This window comes from Paroedura picta, chromosome 2 (genome assembly GCF_049243985.1).
Source record: "Paroedura picta isolate Pp20150507F chromosome 2, Ppicta_v3.0, whole genome shotgun sequence".
Lineage (NCBI taxonomy): Eukaryota > Metazoa > Chordata > Lepidosauria > Squamata > Gekkonidae > Paroedura > Paroedura picta.
Window position 1 is genome coordinate 84450508 of NC_135370.1, and position 20876 is coordinate 84471383.

General features: G+C 42.4%; 3 protein-coding genes across 8 annotated transcripts in view; 2 read left to right on the forward strand and 1 right to left on the reverse strand.

Moving 5' to 3' along the window:
- The window catches only part of DEAF1 (DEAF1 transcription factor), a 36250-nt gene extending 26149 nt beyond the window's left edge, over positions 1–10101 (reverse strand). For 4 of the 6 annotated variants that reach the window (XM_077321382.1, XM_077321383.1, XM_077321381.1 and 1 more), the window contains exons 1-8: positions 9464–9774; positions 8414–8511; positions 6942–7071; positions 5023–5169; positions 3863–4002; positions 2875–2940; positions 452–578; positions 16–144 (exon numbers count right to left, since the gene is read on the reverse strand). In XM_077321382.1, the coding sequence (XP_077177497.1) occupies positions 16–144; positions 452–578; positions 2875–2940; positions 3863–4002; positions 5023–5169; positions 6942–7071; positions 8414–8511; positions 9464–9743 (1117 nt within the window). In that variant the 5' untranslated portion in view covers positions 9744–9774. Of the gene's footprint in view, positions 1–15; positions 145–451; positions 579–2874; positions 2941–3862; positions 4003–5022; positions 5170–6941; positions 7072–8413; positions 8512–9317; positions 9339–9463; positions 9775–9974 lie in introns of those variants that run through there. The other 2 variants (XM_077321385.1, XM_077321386.1) reach the window with 2 other exon arrangements.
- A 152-nt stretch (positions 10102–10253) lies between these two features.
- TMEM80 (transmembrane protein 80) lies at positions 10254–19733 on the forward strand. The gene is made up of 5 exons (XM_077321387.1): positions 10254–10355; positions 13959–13975; positions 16200–16293; positions 16417–16509; positions 17971–19733. The coding sequence occupies exons 1-5, from the start codon at positions 10337–10339 to the stop codon at positions 18174–18176; spliced, it is 429 nt and encodes a 142-aa protein (XP_077177502.1). The 5' UTR covers positions 10254–10336; the 3' UTR covers positions 18177–19733.
- EPS8L2 (EPS8 signaling adaptor L2) overlaps positions 13965–20876 on the forward strand; it is a 151545-nt gene continuing 144633 nt past the window's right edge. The window contains exons 1-2 of the mRNA XM_077321379.1: positions 13965–13975; positions 16200–16293. Coding sequence (XP_077177494.1) covers positions 16278–16293 — 16 coding nt within the window. The 5' untranslated portion in view covers positions 13965–13975; positions 16200–16277. The remainder of the gene's footprint in view (positions 13976–16199; positions 16294–20876) is intronic.

Genomic DNA, 20876 nt, shown 5'->3' on the forward strand with positions numbered 1-20876 from the left:
TTTATGTTAACTTACCAGTGGCTCCAGTAAAAACATCACCCTGGGATGGACTTTCTGAGATAATGGCTGTGGCCTCAACAGTTGAAGTACGGTCAAAGGTCAGAGTGCCTGAGGTAGTGATGTGTCCTGAAGGAGTCACGGTGACTAAAAAATAAATAAAAATCTTGACTTCCAAATCGAAACAAAAATTAGAATAAGTTTAGTGTAGAAAATATTTTATGGCATTTTTTATTAGCCTTTGTAAAGCAATCAGAACCAGGAAGACAAAATCCTGACTGCTAGCACTGAAAATAGAATACAGCTTCACTCATCTCAAGTAACAGAAACAAAAAGGGAAGGAAAGATAAAGGAACCCCCTCCCACTCTAGTGAACTATATGTTTCAATAAGCAAACTTCTTCTGAATTGCAAAATGAAATTGACAAATGATGTTCATTAAAAGGAAGGCTTACAAGTAGTAGCAGCAGTTGCAGGAAGCAGGGTGATATTTTTGGGAGAATCTTTCTTTGCTGGAGTTGCCGGTAATTCATTTTCTTTTTTCCGTCTTTTATATGGCACAAAGAGTCTTACTGGGCCACTCTGTTAAAAAAAACCTCACAGTTACTTTTTATAAAAGAGAAAGTTAAAAGAGACAGTTGCTGCTTTGGGAGGGGGGATTAGGCATCCCAGATTAATGTTGAGGTGTTTACAAACAAACTGCAATAGAATATCATGTAATGGGTTTGGAGCTCAGTGAGTACCATGTTTCCATTTGGAGGTTAAGGTAAGTCTCAAGTCTGGAAAGGCTGAGAACTGCTGCACTAGACTGACATCCCACTCAACCCCCCATTCAGATTACACAGTTGTCGCCATACCTGAACTGAATAGCCCAGGCAAGCCTGATCTCAGAAGCTAAGTAAGGTCAGTGCTGGCTAGTATCTGGATGGGAGACCTCCAAGGAACACTAGAGTCATGATGCCAAGGCAGGCAATGGCAAACTACCTCCAAACAGCTCTTGCCTGGCTGTCAGACAATCCTAGGATCTCCTGGCTATACCACACACAGGCCATACAACAAATAAATAACAATTTGTCCCCACCTCTCCTTATCCTTTCTCAAGGCTTCTGCTGGCAGTTGGATGGTCTGAGGCCAGGCTGCATGCTCCTTACTTCCTTCACCAACATGACTAAACACCCTTTAAATATAATTCTTAAGAAAAGAAACAAAAAGTCTAGCAAATAGTTTTCCAAACTTCCCTGTTGCTTAAATCTGTAATGTCACAACAAGCTGAATTAGCACCCCTGAAATAAACTAGGATTCTATTCCAGTACTATTACATTCTAGAGTCACTGCATTTTTGTTCTAAGGAACTATGATGTTTATTCTCAATGACTCTTGAGACTCTGAAGTATTTTAAGGTAGTGCTCTACTCCACCACTGCACACTCCTTTACATAAGAATCCTAAGGATGGTATTTAACAGTTGTTACAGTGTGTGGATACAGAGAATAACAAGGCAATCCTCAAAACATTTTCCTGGGAGTCAGACCCATTGAATAGACCTAAGTAGACTGTTTTAGGATTTTCCTCTAAGGCTTTTCCTTTTGCAGCCTCCATACTGAAATACCAGAGTGAATTTCAGTTTAGAGACATTTTAGGTGGCTGCAAACAACTTAAGCCAAGATAAAATCAGCACACACATATAACAGAATGTATCAGTATGTTAGAAACTATGAGCCCTTGTCCTGTGTTAGGCAGGACATGGCCAAGACTGCAACAATGCACATTTGTTGACTGTATCTACCAAGCATGTACCAAAATGTGGGAAAAGGGCAGAATATGAAGAAGCCATTGTGTGAGAAATGCACAGGCCAATCCTGCACAGTAACCAATGATCTGTGTTATGGTTCATCAACGATGCGTTTTATGTAGAAGACCCACGGGTACAGGTTGTATAATCAAAAACTGATTTGTGCATGCTTGAGAAAGTAATTAACATGTATTATGAAAGCTAATGCCATAGTGTTTTGGATTGGTCTCTTAGCTGTTTGGCTGGGGCCTCCTTTTCTTTACTGCAATAAATAAAAGTTTCACTTTGCTTGGATGGAATCTCTTGTGTCTTAATGGGAGTGAGCACACCAGATAAAGAGCAATATGCACTATAATACTCCACACCAACTTAGACTCACGGTCCATCTGTAGTAATCCTTAGAAACACTGCAGAATGTTTTTATTTAAGTATGCATTTGAATATGTTCTATGATTTTAACAGTTTTATTACAACTGGAGTACTTCAGTTTACTCTTAAAGTACTTGAATCAGTTAGTTTGCTGTAAACCACACATAATTTATTCAGAATTACATAAACAAATCAATTATTATTATTTATTAGATTTCTTATCCGCCATTCTCAGAATAGACTTGCGGTGGGTTACAAGAAGAATAAAACCCCAATACATAAAAACCATAAAACCAAATCCCCAATCTACTCGGGTGATGAAAAAAAATAAGACCCCCCTCCTCTACCTCCTGTGTCCCCCTCATCAGTGCCTCAGGGTCCCAGTCCTGAAGGATGCCGATAGTTCTTGGTTGTGGTAGTAGGGGGGCCCCTGTGATCTCCCGCACGCTGGCCTCAGCCAAAGACCTGGCGGAAGATTCTCCTCTTAACATTAACAGTGTTTCTTCTAACCAAAAACCATTACAACCAAAGTAATGCCTACGTGGTCCTGCAATCCTCTCCACCTCTTCCCCTCCCCCTAGCAACCAATGAGAAATGTACTCTACAGGCTACCATCATAGGATCCTTCCTTTCTCAGGATGATCAAAACTAGAACCCGGCAGCCCCGTACACTATCAGACAGTCTTCACAGATTTTGAATCAGCAGCTGAGAACTCACCAAGCTCATGTCATCACAACAAGCAGCACAAGTACATGAGGCAGCATGTGGATTTAATATCCCATCCTGAAAATTGTGGAAAAGAACTGAATTAGGAACAAACAAATCTGCTCAGAAATATATCCCGAGACCAGTCTTACACTATACTCTGATATGGTGAATATTCTCAAGTTTAGAGTTCCTAGCAGCAGGGTTTGGCCCAGCCCCCTGTACCAAGGCAGTAGTAATTCCTGCACTCCACCATAAAGCCTGAGAGAAAGCAATTGCTAATAAAGTTAACTAGCTTGGTGACCCAACAGGGAGATTTCCTTTAGTTTCCAGATGTCCTGCTATTATTTGCTTGCCATATATAAGATGGCTAGTGTAGCAGTAAGGATTGAGTGATCTGGATCACAATCCATGTGCTGCGGTGAATTCCATCAGAAGAGCAAACCTAAGAGTTATATGCCCTTCTAAACCAATTAACCACAATGGAATTAGAAGGGTGTAACTCTGCTTGGGTAGGACTGTGTTGCCAATGAGCCCACAGTCACCATCTCTAATCTAGACTGACAGAGTTATTGTGAAGGTAACAGCCAACCTAAACTCACTGAAGGAAAGGAAGTATACAATCCAAACAGGTATGCGAACAAAAATGGGAAAAATGTGTAAGACTGCTTTTCCTGTTCCCATACCCATTTTGTTTTCTAGGGGTCAGGACTGGAGTTAGAACATTTTTCTAACCTGAAAACTTTTTAGGCTAATCTGCTAGGCAGCCTTTCCTGGCCCTCCTGTGATCTATAGAATTAAGGCATTGTTCTATTCTGTCCCATTCTCTCTCTAAGTCAACACTTACCACAAAATGTTGACCTTTTATGCATAGAATCAGTCTATAACACTCATAACTAGGAATGGAGCTAACATTTTGTCCAGTTTCTTTATATCCCAGTGATGAAAAGCACTACCTTTCCAGCCTCTGCAGACTAGAAAAGAAAAAGCTCTGTCTTACATGAATAAGGCACTGTAATGGCCTCCCTGCGTAACGGATGCTTCTTTTCCAGTCCTTGCTGCTGGCTCTTCCTGCCATGGCTTCAAACTCTGTGGGGCTGTACCAGCTCTCCCCTTGCTTAATGCAACGTCCTCGACCACCTCAAATGGGACAAAAAAAAGAAAAGACTAGCTACTGATTCAGAACTGATTTATGCAGAGATGACTACAGTTGATGCTTCAATTTCCCTCTCCTCTCACAATGCTGATAAACTGCAACACACCCCAAAACCTGGTGACAGAGTTGCATCTAAAGAATCTAGGCTCATCTGATACTGAGATAAACAATATGCAGTCAATAGGATCAGATCCTAAGGTCACCAGCCTGGGCACAAAATGAATCAAAGTTTGGCCAACTATGTCTGTTACAAAAACAAGAGCTCCAATTTAGCACGGTACATTTAATAAGCTTCAAGAAGTCAGAACAAAATATTTAAAGAGGCAGGAGCCAAGAAAGGCTCTCACCCGTCATGTGGTCCTCGGTGCTCATGATGCAGGCAAAAACAATTTGTCATAAAACTTCAGAATGAAGCCTCATAGGAGGGCAGTATAGAACTATAATTCATTAATTCTGGTTCTGCACATTCTTGACTGTAGCTGGGAGCTGATCCAAAAGCTTTAAGAAATGTTGTTCCCTTCAGATCAAAAAGGACAGAGCAACCAAGATAATTGAGGCGTTATAACAGAACCATGAATAGTCTGAAACTTTTCAACTTAGAAAAAAAGAAGACCAAGGAGGGACATGGAATAGGCTTATAAAATTATGCACAGAATGCAGAAAGTGAACAGAGAGCTCTCTCTCTCATAATATTTGAACTTGAAGGCATCTAGTGGAGCTGATGGGCAACAGATTCATGGCAGACAAAAGGAAATCCTTCTTTAATCAACAAATCGTACACTTCATTGCCACTGGACTTGATGTGATGGTTATAAAAGAGGGGTAGACAGATTCATGGAGGAGAGTTCTATCAATAGGCACTAGCCCTGGTGAGTTACAGAAACCACCACATGCAGAGGCAGCAAACCTCCAAATACCAGTACTGGGAGGCAATATTGGAAGAAGCTCTTGACACCTGTGCTCTCCAGCTAACATATTTGTTCTCTTAAGAAGAGACCTCTTACCTGAGCCAAGCCGGTTTTTGTACAGGATACCACTGATATTTCGGCATCGCACAGGGAGTTCATTGTCATACACTGAAGGGTCCCAATTATATTTTGTTCCACCTTTTTCTTGGCCAGATGTTAAGGGAGTAGGAGGAGACTGAGACCCTTAATGGAAAGAAAACACACAATAAACTAAGTCTGTACTTTTGCCTTTGCTACAGAAAAAAGAATACTGAAGACACATCGCTGGCTCACAGGTTGACACTTAAGCGTGAGGAAACAACAAGGTATTATCTTTTACAGTTAAAAGAAGGTGAGCAGAAAACCTTCAGTAAAAAAAACCAGATCTGTTGCTTGAGGGAGTTAGAACTGGGAAAAAACATGTAAGAAGGGCACATGACATGCCAGCCCCACCCCTCCCCAGAAGTTAGCAGGAGTGATCAGACAGCAGCCTTTCCTGTCCTTTCTGCATTTTTGAAGCCATTATCAGAACAGTATGGGATACAACCATGCAATCTTGCCATTCAACCTGAGAGTTTCTTTTCTGTTGGATGAGGATAACCCTGAGTTGACATCCGTAAGACTGTTATGTATAAGTGTAACAACACGTATATCTTTTAATGTTATTTTATTATTTATTTATTAGCGATGTTTTTTATTTATTATTTGTAAATGTTTCCAATGTGCTCTTGGTTTTAAATGTATTGTATTGTTCGGCTCACATCCGTGCAGCTTATATTGTTAATAAAGAATAAAGGTAAAGGTAAAGGTATCCCCTGTGCAAGCACCGAGTCATGTCTGACCCTTGGGGTGACGCCCTCCAGCGTTTTCATGGCAGACTCAATACGGGGTGGTTTGCCAGTGCCTTCCCCAGTCATGACCGTTTACCCCCCAGCAAGCTGGGTACTCATTTTACCGACCTCGGAAGGATGGAAGGCTGAGTCAACCTTGAGCCGGCTGCTGGGATTGAACTCCCAGCCTCATGGGCAAAGCTTTCAGGCGGCTGCCTTACCACTCTGCGCCACAAGAGGCTCTTTAATAAAGAATACAACCATGCAAAAGTGGCAACCATTTTGCTCATGTAACACAGCAACTGACCTTGGTATATTGGCCACCAGAAAAGACAGCTGTTTGCATGTGTTTAACAGAGACAAGAATACAGTGACAAAGCAAAGGGGAAAAAATATTTGAACAGCTACTGTGCCACCATGTGGAGAACAATGAACACTGAACAGTGCCCGGCTACAAATAAAAGATACAGTTGATTTAAAGCTGTACCCATTCAAAGTCCTACCAGTCTTTTAAAAAATAAAACACAGAAAAAATAGGTTAGCAATTATGCTAATTTTTCTTACTGTTAAGAATAATAATTGAAGTAGAACAAGAAAGTCATTGCATGTTACATGCTGTCAAGTATCTGTGACTTATGGCAACCCTATGAAATAATGACCTCCAAAATGTCCTATTACTAACAGCCTTGCTCGAGTTTTGCAGACTGAAGGCCATGGCTTCCTTTATTGAGCTGAAGAAAGAAAGGACACGTTTTTATTTTGTCTTGCAAAGAGCAACAACAAATTATGAGAACTGTAGCTTCCTGAAACACAGGATAAAATTTTACACTAACATGTTTCCATGTACTAGGACTAAGAGCCTTATATTTAACATATTACACATTAGCCCCATTGATTTATGCTCTTTTTGTAATATATTTATGCTCATGACTGATTGCCTTAAATCTAGATATTTTTTTATTATTATTATTATTTTATTATTAAGTGGATGGTTAGAAAGTAGATTAACCATGTCAACAGATCAGTCCCTATTCAGGTGTACATTTTACTTTCCTTACACAAAAATCCATTCCCTACCTATGTAAATGCAGGAAATGACCATTTAGACATGACAATTAAAAAAACACACAATAGACCATCTTGTACCTGTTGTGAGAGAAGCAGATGACCCTTTGAGCCCTGCAGTCTCCACAATGCTGCCATCTGTGTGAACCACAATCAGAGTGGCTTTCTCAGCATTCAAACTGTCTCCAATTTGAAGAGCTGTTCTTCCAGACTGCAAAGGAAACAGAATTTCAGACATGCCTGTTCCATTTTTGTGTTTCATTACATCTTCTTTGTGGATTCTTCAAAGATTAATGAGAAACAAAATTTATATCTATCTCATTCCTCTATTTTCAGCTGGTTAGGTGTATGGTTCACAGTCTTCTGGTGTGCACAAAGATCTTCAGACTGGAACCAACATGTAAATAAATTTTTGGATTACATTAGTCAGCTCTTGGACAATGAGCTAGCAATACATTTCAAGTCACAATGAAGATCTATCCCTTAGACTTTCCACAACCCAGAAAGTGCACTCCCCAATCCTATGGATTGCTGTACTGGCAAATAAACAGGTGGTTTAAGGCTCAAGGAACACTGAGACCGGTGGCTTAGCCCAGGATGCAGTCATGATACTCAATAGGAAAAGAAATGCCACTGCTGCCATGCATAAAGTCTTTATGTAGCCTGGACATGAATAGTGAGAAAGAAGGGTTGGTTTTTATACCCTGCTTTCCTCTACCTTAAGGAGTCTCAAAGTGGTTCACAATCACATTCCCTTCTCCCTGCAACAGACACCCTGTGATTAGGTGGAGAACTGTGACTGGCTCACGGTCACCCAGCAAGCTTCATGCGAAGAAGTGAGGAATCAATCCCAATTCTCCAGATCATAATCTACTGCTCTTAACCACCACACCATGCTGAATAAGAGTACGCTTACAAATACACCCCACCACAAAAATAAGGAGCTTTTTGGTCACCATGCTGTATTATAGCCCAAGAGCTGACATGTACGGAAATAAGTACTTAGAGATGACTTACACATTTAAGAGAGCCACCTTGGTGTATTGGTTAAGAGAGGCAACCTCTAATCTGAAGAACCAGGTTTGATTCCCCACCCTTCCTCCACATGCAGCCAGCAGGGTGACCTTGGGCCAGTCCAGAGTTCTCTCAGAGCTCTCTCATCCTCGCCCACCTCACAGGCAGAAAAGGAAGGGTAGGTGATTATAAACTGCTTTGAGATTCCTTCGGATAGTAAAAAGCACGATACAAAAGACCCAACTCTTCTCTTCATAGGTACATAATCATCAAGGAGCAATGGTTGGCTGCAATTTCCTATTGAGCATCCAGTATACAACGCCTGGATTTGCCTCTGTATAATTGGGAGATTGCTTGTAGTGGGATTACAAGTGGCAGTACAGAAGAACACATTTATCCTGCCAGCCCTACACAAGATCCCACTATAGCATGTAGTTGAATCAATGAACTGGTAAAAGATTTGTTTAAATTTGGTGTTACTTATCACAAACGCAGTACTGAATATCTAAAAATGAATATTGGCTCAACCCAGCCCTTACCAGCACATGTCCTGAAATAGATGCTGCATTTGCCACTGAAGTGGTGAATACGTTGTCTGCAGAGGTACCCACGTTGGCTACTGTTACTGTGGTCACTTCTGTAAGATATGACCAGAATAAATTTAAGAACTAATGTTTTGCCATGTGCTAATAAGGATCTGATAAACCCCAAGAAGTAAAACAAAACAATTGCATATCTGCCCTGCTACTTCTCTCTTTTGGTGAAACCAATAAAAGCATCTGTGCTCTTCCGTGGTTATCAATTACAGTAGACAAAAGCAAGCATGTATATAACAATTTATAAACACTGGCCATGTGCTAGGGTTGCCAGCCTCCAGGTGGGGCCTGGAGATCTCTTTATATTATAGTTAATCTCCACATTACAGAAATTCATTCACTTAGAGAAAGCAGTTCCTTTGCATGGGGGACTCTATAGCATTGTTCCCAAACCCAGGGCTGGCAACCCTATGGATATGAGCAGAGGCCATCTGAGCCCACTAGTCATTAGTTTGCAAAGTGGTCAAGTGCAACGGAGGCCTTTCTGCTTCAGCTTTCTAGTTCAAGATTAAAAATTAACAGAATGAGGTTTAGTGTGCTATCTGGCTGTTTTTACTTGTGTTTTAGATGTTTCATATATAATATATGCAGCATGCGAAGGCAACCAAATGTGCAAGCAGCCCTTCGGGGGGGGAGGGGGGTCGCCAAAATTTATCCTGAGAGCACACCTCTTCTTTTGACCGAAGGGCCGCAGTCAGAGATCAATTAAGTACAACTTCCCGCTGGCAGGATGACATCGTCGTGGTGGGAAACGGGGCTCGGGGCTTGATTTGGGGGCAGACTGGCCAAGGGGCTGGGCGGCAAGCGGCCACTCCTGTCCCGCATCAGCCTCAGGACTGACTCGCACCTGCACGTCCAGCCCAGGGGGGCTGAAGGCACGTCGGGGAGCTGCGGCTGTCAAGGGGCGCCGCCGGCCCATTCACGCCGGATCCACGAGCCTCCTCCGTGGAGGAGGCCCGCCCCACGTTCCGGCGCATGCGCACGGGCGCTGACCTGCGAAGGCGGCAGCGGCGGCCTCGTCGGCGCTCGGCAGGGACTCGGCGCCCATCTCGATGTGTTCGGCTTCTGCCGCCATCACGGTCACCGCCGTCACCTCCTCTTCCTCTTGTGGCTCCGCCTCCGAGCCGGCCGCCTCGACACGCTGTTGGTGCTGCTGCTCCGAGCCTTCTGCGGCCGCCGCAGCTGCCGCTGCTGCAGCCACTGCAGCAGCGGCAGCTACCGCCGCCGCCTCGGCCAAGCCCAGCTGCTTCGCGGCCGAGTCCGAGTCCTCCATCCGAGGGAGGGAGGGAGGGAGGGAGGGGGGCCAAGCGTCGCCAAGGGCGTCCGAGGAGCGAAAGTCTCCGATCTCACCCGAGCTCGACTTTGCGGGATCCCGAGTGAGGAAACGAACTGCCCAGGGCCGCCTCCGAGCCTGTCCGAGGCCTCTCCCGAGCGCAGCCGAGGGCGAATCTAGCCGAGACTCCCCGAACCCGGTTCGCACGAGCAACCCCCGATTTTAGCCGACCTCTTCCGAAGACAGCGAGCTCCGAATCGAGGCGGTCGGGAACCAGGCCGGAAAGTTCCGAAGCCGCCCGATGAAGCAGCCGAAGAGGTCCGAGCCCTTCCGAGTAGACCTCACTCAGGGGGCGAGTGGAAAGGCCGATCAGGAACGAAGGGTTTCTGAATCACGCCCCTGACAATCCGAGATGATCGGAGCTGTCCGATTCGGCCCGAAAGCCTCCGAGCGGGAGAAAGCGACGAAGGCCCTCTCGGGCGCGCGGAAACCAACGAGCAGCGAGGCCAAAGCCCAGTGGCGCTGCGCAAGGGCTGTCGGGATGGCGCGCGGGGGGGGGGGGGCTAGGCGGGGACTGAGGGCGAGAGGGAAGTATGGCGGCGGCCAGGCGAGGTGAGAGACGCCGCTGCAAATGCCGAGGGCCGGCTTCGGTTGCGCCCACGAGGAGTTCGGAGCGGGGGCCTGTCTCGGTTGCTCCAAACCAGCGCGCAGGATGATAGCCGAGCCCGGAGTTGGGTGGGGTGGGAATAGGTTACTATGGCAACAGTAAAGCAAAATGCCGCGGCCCGTTTTGGTGCCTTTTTACTCGGAAGTAAGCGCCACTGTGTTCACCGAGGCTTACTCCCGAGTAAGGATCGCAAGGAAGCGGGGTTGCTGGCCGCGGCTGGCGGCAGGGGGGCTCGCGCGGCTTGATGCTCCTCCGAGATAGCCGCCCGTCAAATTGACCACGCGCAGGTGGGAGAGGAGGGCCTTCTAGCCCGGGGCTTTTCGCTAATGGGAGTTCCCACCCGCGGTAGGATGCCCGGCACACGTTCACCGCCTCCTTGAGGATAAGACCAAAGGCTCGGTGGTTGCAATAAATGTATTAGTAGAATGTGTTGAAGACTGCAGCCTTTGAAGTAGTTCTGAAGTATTAAGTTTTATAGGTGGTGATGAGGTTGATGTATAGTGTTTCTTGGGAAACCTAATGGTAAAAAGTTGCGCTTTTAAATAAAATTTAAGAGCATACAGAGAACCAAAAATGGTGTAAGAGAGGATTTGCAGTTTCAGTGGACTTAGAAGGGTGTAACTCTGCTTAGAATATCACCCTTAGACCGGGGAGAACTGAGTTCAAATTCCTACTCTTCTGTTAAATCACTGTGTGACTTACGCCCAATCACTGTTTTTTTTTTTTGGCCTAATCTTCCTCTCACCTCTGTGTGAGGATAGAATGAGGTAATGTGCATGCCCCCCTAAGCTCTAAGGAAGAAAGGTGGATAAAAATGTAAAATATTTACACAATATTTATTTTAATTTATAAACTTGTATTTACTTAGAACATGTACATTCTATCTTTCCATTAAAATATGGAACAAGATCAGCTTCCTGCCCTGCTCTAACAGCTTTTCAAATATTTAAAGTGGACAACTATGTCACCCTTCAACCTCTTCTCCAGACTGAACATTCACAGATCCCTCAGCCTTTCTTCATAGGGCTTGACTCTTCTGTACTTTGTCACCCTCTTCTGCATCTGATCCAATCAGTCCACATCCTTTTTGAAGTGAGGTTTCCAGAACTGTATACAGGTGGTTAGATGCAGTCTGACCAATGCGGTGTACAGTGGGACTGTGACATTCTGTCATTTGGACGTTCTACCTCTGTTGATACATCCCCAAACTTTATCATTTCGTTCTGTTTCTGTATCACACCGACTGCTCATATTTAGCCTACCATTAGCTTACTATGTGCCAAGGTCTTGTTCATATGCACACACACATTGTTGCCCAGTAGGACTTTGCACCTAAACTCTTTGGAATTTTAAAAGTAATGCCAGCTCTTTGAATTGGACCCGGACACAAACTGCAAACTAGTGTTATAAAATTTACTAAAGCATGTGTGGCTGGGACCAGGTCTCCCTTCTCCAGGAGCGATCACAGCTGGTGCATCATCCTGAGCTAGTAAAAAGTACTCTGTGATCTTACTATCCAGGGATGGAAAAGAGGCCAAGAGCTCTCCAAATCACAAACCCACTCTTTCAGGGAAAGCACAGCCCCATCCAGAACAGACTGTATGCCTGTCCTAGATCAGTAGTCCCCAACCTTTTTCAGGCTGGGAACCGGGGGGGGGGGGGGGAGGTCCACTGCCGCAGCCCGGGGGTTGGGGAACACTGATGACCTGTGTTCTTAATCTATAGCACTTCTGCTTTGTCTAGATTAAAATTCGGTTTGTTCACACACAGTCCACTGAAAATGTACATAAACTTGTTTATTATCAGACAATTGTTTGCTAGCTTTCCACAGCGGTAATTATTACTGCACTGAAGACTGTTACGTGGACCTTTGACCTGATCTACTGGTGCTGTTATGAAGAATATACCTTTTGGGATTACACTGAAGACCAAGTCAGAACTATGCTGAAATAATTAGCAAACTAGGAAAGTGTACCACAGTTCTCTAGGGGTTGATACAGAAATGCATTTTGACACAAGCTTGCACTTGAAGAGATCTACATAATTATGCAAAAATTACATATAACCAGATTGGTCTATTAGAACAAATCCCAAAGAAATGATTGGAGGATGTCACAAATGAGCAAGTTTTCATCATCTTTAACCACTCCTAGCGGAGCGGAAGAAATAAAACAGTAAGGGCCCCGAGGGCGGGCCCTGTCCGGGATGAGGAAGGGTGCCAATAGGCCCCTTCCCCTGGACTGACAAGCGGAGGGCCCAATCGGGAGGCGCGAAGCGCCTCCCGATTGGGCCCTCCGCTTGTCAGTCCAGCCCCAAACTGTCAATTAGCAGCCGCGCACAACGCGGCTGCTGATTGGCTGTTTGCCTGGACTACAGCCAATAGGGAGGCGCGAAGCGCCTCCCAACCCGCAACATCCCCGACGAGGGCTACCCTTCCCTGCACGGCGGCCATTACTCTGCTGGCCGCCGAAAGGGAAGGTAGGCCTGCGGCTCCCTGTGCCTTCCCACAACTGGGGGAGTACAAAGGATTCTGCGGGCCCGGGGACGGCGCAGGGCGGCTTGCTGAGCCGCCCTGCGCCGTTCCCGGGCGCGCAGAAGCCTTTGCAGTTGGGGGGCTGGGAGGGGAGAATGGCTTCTGCGCGCCCGGGGAGGACGCAGGGCGGCCGAGCCGCCCTGCGCCCTTCCCGGGCGCGCAGAAGCCTTTGCAGTTGGGGGGCTGGGAGGGGAGAATGGCTTCTGCGCGCCCGGGGCGGGCGCAGGGCGGCCGAGCCGCCCTGCGCCCTTCCCGGGCGCGCAGAAGCCTTTGCAGTTGGGGGGCTGGGAGGGGAGAATGGCTTTGGAGCCTTTGCCATATTCTCCCACCCTTGCCAGCCACCAAGCGCTGTCCCCAGGGACAGTAGCTAGCGCCCATTTTATTCTAATATAAAATGGGCTTAAAATCTAGTAGAGAATATAAAGGCGGGGGGAGGTAGTAAAAAGAGTGTTGCTGGTTATGGTAAAATCTTTGTATCTAATTATTGATAGAGGCAGACCTAAATTATATTTCCAACTGAGTCTGATATAACAAATATGTATTCCACTTAATGACAAATGGCAGATTTGAGGATTTTTTTCCATGCAAAGAAACATCTTGAAATATATGAGATATTCCATATTTTTGAAGCAGGCTATGCATGCTCTAAATCAGTTTTATTCATTCATTTGATTCATATACCACCCTTCCAACAAGCCGGTACAGATACAATCATAGCCTAAAACGATTGGTTTAGGGACATGCTGCCTCTCCAAAAGTCAAGTAGAAAGTTATTTTAGGCCAATAAGACTGTTTCCACAGTGGGAACTTTGCTGCCCCAGCTCCCATGCAGAAGCACAAATCCAGGGTGGATGAGGTGCATTCTCCCAAATGCCCTGGCTCAAGCTCCAGCCTGCAGCCCAGCACAAAGCCTCTAGAGTGGAAACTGATATATTCAGCCACTGACAACTTTTAAATCTTTGTTGACCCAAATTAAGTTTTTCAGCTAATTGTTTCTTTGTTTTTTTGTGGACAGGAAGAACGTCAGTTGTTGTATCCTTTCTTTAATACTCATAGACAAACCATTTCACTTCTTTATATCAGTGTTTTCAGAAAGTATATCAGGCAGTTCTTCAGATGAATAATAATGAACTGAAGACCATTTTCCCACCACCGTTGATCTATGATGCAACATGCAGTCCACAGGGAGCACTGGGAATATTCACATATGAATGGACCATTTGGGACAATAGAACTGAACAGTGATTGTAATGTAACATAATGTCTAGTAGTAATCAATATAATTCAGAATGGAAGACTGAAATTTAATTCTCAGGTTTGGGGGCAGAATTCTCCATGCTTTGATGGAGATGAATGACCACTACTCCGGGGGGGGGGGGGGGGAGACAGGATATTTTTTAAAAAAATAAACAGTATTGCATAAGACATCAAGATGTTTTTGTTTTGATCCTTTAACTGACCATGCTTAGAAAAATTCACTGTGCCAGTATCTGAACCCCCAAAATTCAAGGGTGTTTTATGAAGAGTTAAACATAGCCAGACTGAAGTTATAATCCAATTAATTTCTGGAAGCCATGATGTGGTTCTAGATGGTCCAAATGGAGGACTGTATAGTCTAGCTACTAGCAGATAATGTTTTAAGTTTTGATCTAGGTTGCCCAAAGTTAAAATCTCTGCTGAACACCTTTCTAAGACGGTCTTGAAAAAGTCCTGACCTGTCTCACTCCTAATTTGTCTCACTCTTCACTTGTTATACGTGTAAGGCCTGTGTATCTACTAAAAATCTTCATTATGTTGTGTACTAATCCATGACATGGTCGTGTTATTTCCTTTTCATTGACTGATGAAGTGTGCTTTGCTTACAACTTGAATAAAACTTTGTTGGTCTTAAACATCCCTTTGGACTTAAAATTTGTTCTGCTACCTCAGACCAACATGGGTACCTACTTGAATCTATCTGGGTCAAAGAAACATTGTAAGGGAATATAAATGTCATTTTAAAAGATTAATGGACAGATGCCTTCCCAATTGTGGAATCTGGGAGAAATTAAAAGAGCCCGTCACTATGCTAAATTTTACCAGTTATTCAGATCTTAGTTAAGCCTTACAAATATTTTGAGAATTCAAGATACAGAGTAGAATTGTGGTTGATGGAGAGAGGAGATGCCCAAGCCAAGAAACTCATGCTGTTGAAAGACAGGTGTGCCTCAAAGTGAAGGAATGAGAAATGCCATGGCTAGAGATTTGACCAAAATAGATAACTTTCATCAACTGAGGGGTTATATTCATCTCCTGCTGTAGACCTTTGTGCTTTTTCCTGCAGAAACAGCATTTAGGGGTGTATTTTGAGCCTCTGGGGGGGAGGAGGCAAGCCATTCTTGCCAAAATTTAATTGCGCTCCAAGTTACTGTTTCGTACTTTCATATTTAAATTGTAAATCAATTTGAATTTTTTGACAGAAAACGGAATATATAAATGCATTTCAAAATATAGTTTGGGCTTATTTTTACCTACCCTCCAGAGATTTCCAGTATTTTGTATGAAGAAGAGTGCTTTATGTCAAGAATGCAAACCACACAGCAAATGTTTGTGCTAATGTGTGTACCACATCACAAAGCTACCTTTCTCTTCAGTGGTCTTTGAAAGTTGAATAGGTTTTGATCATGTGCTGTCAAACTGCAAATGACACAGCTTTTGAATTGACAGGATCCAGGCAAATAGTGTTAAAGAATTCTGAAGTAGGATGGCCCATAGTTTAGTTATAGAACACATGCTTTGTACAGATAAGGAAGAACTGATGTGCTGGTTAGGTAGCTGAATAGCTGTTGGCAGCTTCATAGGAAGTCAGAGCACATACTTTTTAGGTAAAAAGGGCCCATGTTTAATTTTTGGCTCTTTCCCCGGGCATTTGGTTGAGGCCAGACCAGGAATATCTGGTCCATCCCTATATGGGCCCTGCAGGTGACACTGCCTTGATAATTGGGCATAGTCTCTCTCCCGAGGTTAATTGTGGCTATTGTGGATGGATTGGGGAGGGGGTTTTAGACTATTTTACCGCCATCTTAGTTATTGTTGAGGGGTTATATTGTATTTTATTATGTTACATTGTATTTTATTCTTTTACTGTAAACCACTATGAGCCAGACTGGCTTCTGGGAGTGATGGGAGTAAATATATAAATAAATCTATATATTGAATATTATTTTAATGTTAAGATGCAGCATGATAAAATGATTTCCTTAACAGAAATTCCCAGTTGTCATCTGTCTCCTTACAGATTCTTTTCTATTTAAATGGATTATATTATCTATTTTATTTCTTGGCAACTCTATTGATGATTATTTATAAAAGTAAGTTATTTCAGATACAGAACTGCTGGGTACATCTGCTGAATATTGTAGACCTAATTAACTTTTGTCTTCCACTTTATTTTGGTTTTTCTTTTCTGCAATTCATGCTTTATTCTTTGACAGGCCAAGTTTTCACTTATCCAAATAATTTCTTGGCTCTTGATCTTCTATTGCTGTTCATTATGGCCATTTTAGAATCAGTCCGACTATACTTTGGTAAGTCAAATAGCACTGCGCACATTAAGATTGTTGTTAAATATTAATCTCTTTGTAAAGATGCATGTTAAATCTGCTGATTCAAGACAGCTAACTGATTATTTTATAAGGCATTAAAATGCCAAGTGTTAAACATTAAAAGGGCTGATTGACTTATATGTCTTAAACTGTACAAATAAATCATGACTTTTGACAAAGAGATCGTAATATTCTAGTGGAATCTGGAAGAATATTGCAGCATTGAAAGTACGCAAAGCCTAAGAAGGGAAGATACAGAGACAAATGATTTCTTGACTTCAATTGTGGCAAATGGCTCTTTAAATGGTCATCACAACATAAAATCAATGGAAAATCAAATAGGGCTAGTCCAGTGCTTTCATCATAGCAATGGTGAACTGTTTTTTAGTAATGAATTAATTAAAGCAGCATAATTTAAATTGTCTTTTTCTTACTCCACAAACAGAGTAGTTGAAAAATGGTTACCGTATTTGCCAGCGTATAAGACGACTGGGCATATAAGACAACCCCCCAACATTTCCACTCAAAATATAGAGTTTGTTACATTACATTACAGTACTATGGGCCACTATGGGAAGCTATGACTATCCCAACTGAAGTGCACCCGGCGTATAGGATGACCCCCCCACTTGGAGGCATGTTTTTCAGGGGGGAAAAGTAGTCTTATACGCCAGCAAATACTGTAAATTATGTTTGGTCCTCAGTACAGCCGCCTCTATAAATACAAATTTGATCTGTGGTATTACAGGATGTAGCATTAGATACAGAATCTGATCTTGTGGTACTGCATAAAACCCAGTATTGAAAGCTTATATGATGGAACCCAAAGGCAAAACTTTGTTTCTTGCCCTGGCACTTAAATCTGGCTCCACATATAGATCTCACCTCCAAGATGATGCATTGTCCCTTAGTCCCTGTGCTTCATCCTGATTTCAGTTGAGAGCTACAACTTTTGAAAGCAAGCCAGATATTTGGCTTTGCAAATTCCATAGTAATTTGGGATGCCTGATTTTTTTGTATCAGTAACAGCTTTATTATTACAGTGTTTGGGAATTAGGCAGAAGTCAAGAATAGGACAGCCATATACAGAGGGCTGTATTTGGCTTTTTTTTTTAAGGAAAAGAACTATCCAGATAAATTTGTCCGTTACATCTCACTAGGCTAGATTGTTCTCCAGGCTACCTATAAAGAGTCCAAAGGCTAGAGCCATGTAGATTCGAATGCGCTCCGTTCTTTATTCAGTACACTGTACTACATATATTTAATTCTTTCTGGCCTTAAATGGTTTTGTATTTGTTAAAAATAGCATATGATATTTTTACACTAATACTGGATTGCCATTTAACTGTTACCTGTTTCCATTTTGGATTTGTATTCTGGTAGGTTTTCACATTTGTTTCTGTCATCAGGCAGACACCCTTGTAATACTTTTATTTTAACTAGGTACTAAAGGGAACCTGACAGAAGAAGAAGCTCCCCTGGGGATCAGTCTTGTTATTTCTGTTGGTAGTATAATTCTGTCTGTCTACTTTTTGGTGTGGCAAACATATGTCCTGAGAGCAGATGTCATTATTAATGCTGTACTGCTTGTTACATATGGGCTTGAAGGAATTCTACAGATCATAGCTATTGCTGCATTTGTCAGCTAAATCACATATTGCTGTCTGTCATGCATTTATTGTCTTCATAAAGAAGCAGCGTGCATCTTTACACTATTTCCTTGTAAAAGTAGACTGCAGAATTGCCTTCTGAGCTATCATGTCACTGTTAGAATAATTTATTTAGTAGTCAAACATGTTTGCATTCTCACTGGATTCTGCTGTTAAATTGGTGGGTGGAGCACAGTGTTTGTACACAATGCTGTTTTATGATTTCTGTGGCAAACAGGTTTGCTGTTTGTTCATTACATGTCTTCCAGTGAGCACCATTATGTTGTTTGTTTTAAGTCATGTAGTAGACAAGTGTGGGAATCCATGATACTCCATGACTTCCTAGCATATGTCTGTCACATTATTATAGACATGGGTGTCCCTTTTAAAAAAACAGGTGTGCTTCCTTGGAAGAAACCGTGGACAGGCCACAAAGTGTTAATTAGAATAAATGTAACCCGGGGCCATGATCTAAATGTTTGCCGCTATTGGAAGCGATTCACATTAGTACTTTGGGGAAAAGCCATCATTACCTCGATTCAGTGTGCAGATTTCAAAAGGGCATAACCTTGTATATAAATGACTTTGAAATGAGCATGTCATCGCGAAATATATTTACTAATAAGAATTGTTTGATAGCGTAGTTTAATAAAAGGAATAATTTAAGTAGCATAAATCTTGTTGGTTTCATGGAACTTTAAGGCTGGTGCTGCCCAATCCTATGGATATTCATTCAGAAATAAGGCTCATTGAATCAAGTGCAGCTTACATCCATCAACAGTGCAATCGAAAACAGAATTATACCCTTCTAGGCCTGTAAGGCTGCGATCTTAAGGACAATTTTAGGGGAGTAAAACTGATTGAATAAACCAGGACTTAATTTCTGAAGACCTGGTTAAGATCGTGCCATAAAGGTGCTTGGGTTGCAGCTGCTATAGTCTTTCAGTAAGGATTCTTTAATTCCTAACACAGTGTTCTCATTTGACTAATTTCCAGTGAAAGTCAGAATTACTGAATTTCATATTTTTAAAATATACACATATTATTAGCAGAGTATACTGTGACATACTTTGGATAGATGAAAATTATTCCTTTGTACATGAGTTATAGAATGTGGTTAATTATTGTGTCACTTGAGTTAATTTGATAACTTTGAACATTTATCCCAAAACAAAATTGTAATTTTTGCTTTTACAATGTCCAAAGATGCATCCGATGCAAGAAAACGCTGTGTTTTCTATTTTAAAACAATTAAGAAAAGACACCTAATTGCCTTCAGCACTAATTATGCTTCAATATAAACTTGAAAGGCTTTGAAAGTGGATGTTCTAGGAACTGCAGTTTTTAATATTTTCTCATTCCATTGGTTAAAATCTCTTTTGTGTATATATAATGGATCTTTTCTACCACTTTGTTTTTGTTCTTTAAGAACTTTTAGAATTGTGTTTTTAGTGGCATTGTACTCAATGCAATACTTGGGATGTTTGTTTCTTAAAAAATGATTTCATATATTTTTCTATCAGTATTTGAAAAAAATAAAAGACTAATATCCTACAAGTCTCAGCTACAGAATAATTATATATGTGGAGTTTGGGATATTCTTTGGGTAGATACACTTCCCTGACTTGCTCAGACCCAGTGAGCATGGAGTACCGCCCAGTTACCTTACCCAGTGACTGAGTTTCCCCTTATGCCTGTTGCTGTGCCAGTGATAGTGTTAGGAGAAGATATGGTGAGGCTATATTGAGGTCACCCAACAGGTTTGCTCTTACAATTATTAGTCACTAGACTTCTTTCTTGTTTAATCACAGATTGCTGGATAGGCAAATGTCATTTTTCAGAACCATCCTTATAGAAAGTTCCATAAAGTACAGGCACTGGAGATTATAAGGTTTGGGGCACTGGGATTTTGTTAGCATTAATACTGAGCACAGTTTACCTATTGGACCATGTATAGTAATATTTCTGTACAAGTGATACATTTGAATGATCTTTAATATTGTAATTCTTCAGACTGGTAATGACTGGTTAATTAGAAGGGGCATACTTTCTCTGTTGAAGCCTGAAACAGGTTTTACTGGTTGGCTTGCTCTTTTATCCTGTAGTCAAGGAATTACAACACAGTAAGTAGCAAGAAGAAAAAGACACAGTGCACCTTTACTCTTAATGAAGTCATTGCTGATAAGTAATAGTTAATAATTTGTGTCATTATGTGCATTAATATTGGTAACACCAGTTACTTCAAGATACAGATGGTTCAAACTATCAAAGCGAACTTGATGTTATGCATATTTACTTTGACATTTTTTGCCACTAAATTAATTGAAACTTATGAAGTCCAAGTTTAGCCTGCTTGATATTTCCTGTCCGTGTAAGACACCAAGAATCTTTCCAGTTATGCCTTTTACGTATCATGGTTGAAATACTGTTGGCAACATTTCATTATGTCTAAGCATACTGCAATTTCGTTGTGGTCTGCCCAAATTTTTCTCAACTGTTCTTGACCTACTGCAAGTCTTTGCTGGCAGGAGGATTTTCTATTTGAGCACGAGCATGAATTGTCATGGTAAAATCACAAACAACAATTCCTGAACATGCAAGGCTTTGGGGGGTGTATAATTAAATGGCCCAACCCTTTTAGAACGGGATGAGCAAGTCTGAAAACTGTATTAAAATTGAAAGGACTCCCCCCCCCCTCCA

What these genes read in the sequence shown, in the direction of transcription:
- TMEM80 (XM_077321387.1), top strand. An exon ending in ATTGATGATTATTTATAAAA is followed by an intron (nt 16,294 to 16,416) that starts GTAAGTTATTTC and finishes ATTCTTTGACAG; the next exon opens with GCCAAGTTTTCACTTATCCA. An exon ending in ATCAGTCCGACTATACTTTG is followed by an intron (nt 16,510 to 17,970) that starts GTAAGTCAAATA and finishes TATTTTAACTAG; the next exon opens with GTACTAAAGGGAACCTGACA.